The sequence below is a fragment of the Trachymyrmex cornetzi genome, unplaced genomic scaffold (assembly GCF_001594075.2).
Source record: "Trachymyrmex cornetzi isolate Tcor2-1 unplaced genomic scaffold, Tcor1.1 scaffold422, whole genome shotgun sequence".
Taxonomy (NCBI): domain Eukaryota; kingdom Metazoa; phylum Arthropoda; class Insecta; order Hymenoptera; family Formicidae; genus Trachymyrmex; species Trachymyrmex cornetzi.
The window spans coordinates 31,467-38,558 of NW_017298983.1; the positions used below are offsets into that span (position 1 = coordinate 31,467).

Consider the following 7,092-nt stretch of genomic DNA (forward strand, 5'->3'; position numbering starts at 1 on the left):
ATATATATATATATATATATTACATAACTATTAGCTAAAGCATTCTAGCTAGGTCTCTTTTGATTCGAGTCAAATTGTAATCAAAGAAAAAAAAATATAAAATAATAAATACAACCTATAAAATAATAAATACAATATCCGAACGTTTTGAGTGCGGGAAATATTTAGGAGAGCACGCTGAGCGCGAAATGCTAAATACCGTTGTGTAAATTATGTTCTTAAATCAGGTTTTCTCCGTTACTTTAAAACATGTGTGCGTTTTCGTTTTATCGCACGTTGCCGCTAACCTTATCTTGCGTATATAAAAAATGGATAAATATTGAATAAATAAGCATGTCAATTTTTCATCATTTATTTTCGAGTTCTCTTTAAAATAGCAAAAAAAACGAAGTCTAAAATATAAATATACATTTGAAATGTAATTTATTCATTGAATTTTGATTAATGATCTCTTCTGACTGTTTTCGCTAGCAAATTATAAATGCACATTAATTGACCATACATAAGATATTTGATATCAGGCGGACTGAACGTCCGATTCATTTACATTGACCCCTGTCACCTTTCCAATATATTGGAATACGAATTACTCATAAAATAAAGCAACAAAATAATGCAAGTGCTATAAATAACTTCAGCCGTACTGATATATTGTGACATGCGTTGCAAACATATTACCTTCACCTACGGTTATTGCTTTCGAATTTACATGTGCGGCACTTGTCAAGTATCTACAAAAATGTTTTATCTTTTGCGGTAGCGGTCGACGAAGAGATACTCAGTAAACTCATAATATACTTTTAACTATTTCAACTTCAGCTATTCAATTGTATGTACTTATAATTGTATAATACATATTTCTCTTATCAACTTTTCTTACGTCACAACGTCTATAGGGTAATTATCATACATAACCTTGTAATAAACTTTACTCTAATAATTACCGTCTTTAAGATAAACGTCAGACGAGCAGTCAGCTTAAGCTAACTTACGATTATTTAAGATTTGATTACGTTTGCAAAATTTAATTAAGCGTACGATATAACATTTTATGTAACGTAATAATACTAGCAAAAAAATATATATATATATACTGGCTATTAAATTCATTAAAAATAAAATATATGTATAAATGTAGGTGAAGAGCAAAACAAACAATTACAAAGCTGAGATTTATTTTAGCTAATAATGGTTTTAAAATAATCTCTATATAAGAATTATAACTTTTCATTTCTTTCACATTGATTTTTACCGTTCCTCCGTCGCAAATGTGTATCGCATAAACAATCCAATATTGATTTTTTGTATATATTTGCTGCAATTACGCACCTTACAAGATGTTTTTCTGTGAATTAACGAGGCAGTGTGCCTACCATATATCAAGGATACTTACAATCGAGTACTTCAACTCTAGATACTTGTTTGCGATATTTTTCTATACTTTGATGTATGTACAAATAAATGTTTATTCTTTACTTGTATTCCTCTACATGTTTTTAACAAAAAAAAAAAAAAAAATTTGGAGCATTTATATTTGGAGTAGCCGCAAAGATGTACCTACTAAGAGGTAAATTTTTCATTTGTGAAATTTCTATACAGTCGCAAGTATCGGAGCACATATTTTATAAATAAATAGCAAACAAGCACGGAAAGGCGAAGAAGTTATTCAAACGGATTATTTCATTCATTGTCAGTCCTCTTTTGTTTATCATCTTGATTCTCATCGTGTTACAATCAGTCGAAGGAAACGTAATTTCTGTATTATCAAGTTTTTATCATTTTTTTACGTATTATATTTACGTATTATTTTTTACGTAATATTTTTGTTTCTTTTTTTATTTTCGAATAAATTTAGTTTTATTTTCGAAACATACTTAGTTTATGACGTTAACATATTGTAATGTTACAGCTAAGTAAACATAACTCAATATAAATTAGCTGTACGATTACAAGAACAATTTGCGATATTTGAACATATTTGTATATTTCTAGCATATCTCTACAAGAAAAAATGCATTTGATATACATCGGTCATATCTTATGAATCTTGAATCTAAAATTTTTAAAATTTCATTACGTTTCATTCAAAAGGCATTCGTATACCTCAACATTGCAACATTATTGATATTATCATTAAATAACATTTACTGTATCTAAATTTAATAATAAAAATATCTAAATCACAATCACGCGTTCATATCGTGGCTACACTGAGGCTTTCCAGTCTATCTTGCATTATTAATTTTGTTATTTTGCCGAAACATTTAAGAATGTAAACAAAATTTAGAAAGATCACAGTAACAAAATTATAATTCCTTAACGTTATATTCGCATAACAAAGCTATAATATGTATGTAGTACTATGCAATTTTTTTACAAAGCAATTTTTTTAAGATAATTTAGCATCGTTCGGCTCTCAATGGCAGGAGAACGTTATCGTTTGAATGTCTGATTTAAGTCGACGTTATTATTCATAAACTTTTTAAATAATGTTCACCAATGTGATGCAGAAAGAAAAGAGATATATACAAACTAAGTATATATATATATATATAAAATATTAAATTTAAAATATTTTAGGAATATATAGTTTTTTCAAAGTCTGCCAATGCGAGTTCATTCATATAACTAATAAAATTTCTTTTCGACTTATATTCATTTGTAGAAGCACTGTAAAATAATGACAAACTCTAATTTTACTTCAAATGTTTAACAACAATCCCTGACAAAACTAAATATTGAATCTGAGAAATGATACAGAAATACATATTCAACAAGTACGTGGCTAATAATAGAATGCTTAAATATATTGCGTGTGTGTGTGTGTGTGTGTGTGTGTGTGTGTGTGTGTAACTAGGCTGGATCGAATATTTTATAGGTACAATATACCTACAATCTTTACGATTTCTTCGGGAGATTAATTAACGCGGGTATTAATTTTTTTTACTTGTTACAATGTTAAAAATTCAACTTAACGCACTAAGTGCCTCGTGAAGCGCCTGTTGTTGATCTGTTGTTAACTGCATTATGGTTGCCTGGAACATCGTGTCGTTGTTCTGGAAATATAAAATCATGTATTATTTATTATCTGAGAACTGTAACGATAAATATAAACAAATTTTTTGCCTACCTGTATTTCTCTAACAATACTAAGAATTCTAGACATAACAGGATGGTCGGTAGGCACAGCTTCTCTGAACAATGCTTCAGCAAAGAAACTTATAAGTCGAGGCAAATGCACATTATTCGTTCCTAAAACTACTGCATGATTTGCTTCAATCAAATCACACAGGTATCCATATACATGAGGTGCTTCATCTTCATCTTCGACGACTGGCAGCCAAGTTAGCCTACATAGATAGAAGCGCTTCAAACAAAATTCTTGTTTGCAACTTATCAAATAACAAATAACATTTTTTTTTTAAATATCAAAGTTTACCAGTGTGGAAGAATTTCATCGACGTTGATTGCTTTGTTATTATATTTGAGAATTTTAGTCACTGCTGAAATAGCATTTTCAGTGGGATTTACATTTTCTGGCGATCTAGATTCAGGATCATTAATAACTTCCATCAGTTTTGGTAAAGCTTCTGCACATGCTTGCGCAAAGCCTTCTCCACCGAATTGACCTAAAACTCCGCAACCATAAGCTGCTGCTTGTCTAACTTCTGCAGATTTATCAGAAACATATTGAATCATGGGCCGTAAAAAGAATTCTTGATATTTTGCACACTCAGGTCCTCCGAATTCTATAATATCGTCAAAGACGCATAAAGCCCACTGATGATCCGACCACGATCTTTCAGGACTCAATAATTTTACGAAATGTCCGCATATTTGATCAAAGTATGGGAAGAAAGAAGACTTGTAAGTTGTAAATAAGGCATGTAAAATGTCAGCAATTTTACTGAGTGTGTATACGTCCTCATTGTCTTCATCAGCAAGTTGTTCTTCAACAACCTAATCCATTAAATATAAAAAGAGCGTCAGTAGAAGAAATATTTATAAAATTTCCATGGAACTGTATAAATAATTAATTTTTATAGTACCTCATCATAATCTTCATCTTTTCGTTTCTCCAATCTAGCAACTGCTCGATCAAAATGTTCAGTGAGTAACTTATCTAAAAGTCGTAAAAGTTCAGTCATATGTGGTGCACTTAAGCAACCTACGCCCAGTGTTTCGATACATTTTGCTAAGGAGGATAATAATTCCAACAACACTTCAGATTCTGGCTCTGTATCGATAGCTTTCAACAAATCTGGGCAAATATATGCCCACATGCCTTCTAGATACTGTGGACCTATAAACATTAATACATATATATTAATATAAGAGTTTTGTTATTGGAAAGTTACACGATTTTTTAAATGAAAATATTATCTAATAACCTTTTATTTTAGCACAGTCAAGAAGATACGGCAAACTTGCCGCAGCTGCAGTTCTAACACCATCGTGGAAGTAAAACTTCAACATTGGTACCATTAATCGTACAACTTCTTCTGCATAATCCGCAAAACCTTCCTTTAATTCTCGTGCGTAACAAACCAACATTTCGCATGCAGAAGCCTTATCCTCCAAACCAGCTGTTTTGATTCCAAAGTTTTGTTGCTCTCCTAGTGAAACAAATTGCCAATCAAGATCACCCTCAATACCTTCCATGTCTTCATTATCAAGTAATGCGACTTCAGGCTTCATAGCGGCTGTTCTTAATACAGGACCCATTACTAATGGTAAGTATTGTTCAAATTGCTTCCCTGTAAAAAAATGTATATATTTTTTACAAAATCGCGTGATCACAAAAAGTTTCTGTAATATGATAAAACTTGACAGAAGCATCGAGACTTCATTATCAATATCTTACCAAGAATTTTACAAATCCTGGCCCAAGCAGATATGAGATAGCTGGTTTGTGGATCGTCATCAGGAAGATCACCTTCTGAATGTGTTTTGAGTAACATATCCATAACTTCACTAGCATCAGCAATAAACTGTTAACATTAAACAACTTGTAATTAATGATTACAAGTTTTTTGTTCAGGACATATCAAACAAGGATAAGTATAAATCACCTTTTCTGGGCCAACAGCTAAGCCTACAAGACTGACACATTCGATCGTCTTGCCTCGTAATATTTTGTGTTCCTGTAGAGTCGCATTTTGAATGATAAATTTCAAACAAGGCATTAGCCTGTCATAATAAGTTACAAATTGTTCCTCACATGTATCCGCAACAGAGGCAATTGTTGTGACAACCTATAAAAATACAATAAAAAATTTAGGTTTACATTAAGCCGTAACTATTCTTAAAAATTTATATTTTATGTAACTAGGAGTATTTATATTTTATACAAGGAGTTGTAATAAATGTCGCATAGAATTATGTAGAAACGGCTTATAATTTACAGGTTTTAAGTTTGATTTTTCATCCTATATAAAGATTTTAAATTTATTTAATAAAGAAAAAGCTGGAATCTTTAGAACAGATTAAGATATATCTAGGAGCCAATGTAGGTAGATTTATTATAGTTGAACTTACCTGTTCAAGTACAAGTTTAGTTCCCTTTTCAACTAATTCATGGAATTTAGCAGTTAGTATCGATTCAAGTTTAGCCATTATAGCATCGAGATATGGTGTTAGAATATTTTTCGGGCAATCTTCGCTAAAGTTTACAAGAGCTGCGCCAGCATGAGCTTGAACTCTAGGATTCGCGTTATCGTCCAACACCATTAATAATCCAGGGATAACTTTATCATGAAATTTCTTTTCAAATATGGGCGAAAAATCTGTAGACATTTGACCTACTGCGTTGCAAGCAGCGTATCTTACACGAGGATGCTAAAAAAAAGTCCAACATTACTTAATGTATTCATGAATTTTACATTTATATTACATTTACGTACAAATAACAATATATGTTCCAAAACTAAGATTACTATCACTACTAATAGTAATCAACTCTCAGGAACCGCAAGGAACAAATTTTGATTATCTGTATTACTAAAACAGTAATACAGTAAAATTTTATTTCCTTTGCTTAATTTGCCACAATTGTAACGCTATCATATCCACATGGATGTGACTGTCGGATTAACTTGTGGCCTAGTCAATTATATATGTATAATTTGATATAAAAATTATATATGTATAATTTGATATAAAAAATAATTTTAGACTGCTAATGACAAATAAAATTAAAATTTATTAGGTGTACAACTTTGCTTCCGCCGTTTTCCTATAGATGACTTTAGCGGTAAGTGGTGGTTGAAATAAATAGATCATAGACGTCATACAATAAACTTGGGCATCTGTCAACATAACTCCATAGAAACATTATTCGATTTGTGTCTGCATCATAAAGTTATTCTCGATTGAAAATGTCAGTTTACGAGCCAAATTCTCGTAATTTGCGGGAGGTTTTAATTTTTTGCTTCAATATGAAGAAATCTGCGACTGAGGCTCATCGAATGCTCTCAAATATTTATGTTGAGGTCGCTATTAGTGAAAGGACGTGTCGTGAGTGGTTTCAACGCTTCAAGAACGATAATTTTGACGTCGAAGACCGGCATAGCGAAAGAGAGGTTTTCGAAGAATGCAGAATTGGAGACATTACTTGATCAAGACTCGTGTCAAAATCAAGAATTGGCACGATCATTGGGAATGACTCAACAAGCCATTTCAAAACGCCTCAAAGCCATGGGAATGATTCAGAAGCAAGGAAATTGGGTGCCGTACGAGTTGAAGCCGAGAGATGTTGAACGGCGTTTGTTTGCTTGTGAACTGCTTGAAAGGCAAAGACAGAAGGGATTTCTGCATCACATTGTGACTGGGGACGAAAAATGGGTTCATTACGATAACCCCAAGCGCAGAAAATCATGGGGAGTTCCCGGCCATGCTTCCACGTCGACGGCCAAATTGAATATTCATGGCTCCGAAGGCATGCTGTGTATTTGGTGGGACCAGCTCGGCGTAGTTTATTATGAGCTGTTAAAACCGACTGAAACAATTACAGGCGATTGGTATCGAACGCAATTGATGCGTTTGAACCGAGCATTGAAAGACAAACGGCCGCAATACAACGAGAGACACGAT

At 32.3% G+C, this 7,092-nt stretch overlaps 1 protein-coding gene across 1 annotated transcript in view; it reads right to left on the reverse strand.

Annotated features, from left to right (window-relative positions):
* Nucleotides 1-2,908: 2,908 nt before the first annotated feature.
* Karybeta3 (karyopherin beta 3) overlaps nucleotides 2,909-7,092 on the reverse strand; it is a 9,167-nt gene continuing 4,983 nt past the window's right edge. Inside the window, exons 7-14 of the mRNA XM_018512692.1 lie at nucleotides 5,539-5,838; nucleotides 5,073-5,255; nucleotides 4,865-4,991; nucleotides 4,392-4,757; nucleotides 4,050-4,303; nucleotides 3,440-3,960; nucleotides 3,131-3,350; nucleotides 2,909-3,056 (exon numbers count right to left, since the gene is read on the reverse strand). Of these exons, the coding sequence (XP_018368194.1) occupies nucleotides 2,967-3,056; nucleotides 3,131-3,350; nucleotides 3,440-3,960; nucleotides 4,050-4,303; nucleotides 4,392-4,757; nucleotides 4,865-4,991; nucleotides 5,073-5,255; nucleotides 5,539-5,838 (2,061 nt within the window). The 3' untranslated portion in view covers nucleotides 2,909-2,966. The remainder of the gene's footprint in view (nucleotides 3,057-3,130; nucleotides 3,351-3,439; nucleotides 3,961-4,049; nucleotides 4,304-4,391; nucleotides 4,758-4,864; nucleotides 4,992-5,072; nucleotides 5,256-5,538; nucleotides 5,839-7,092) is intronic.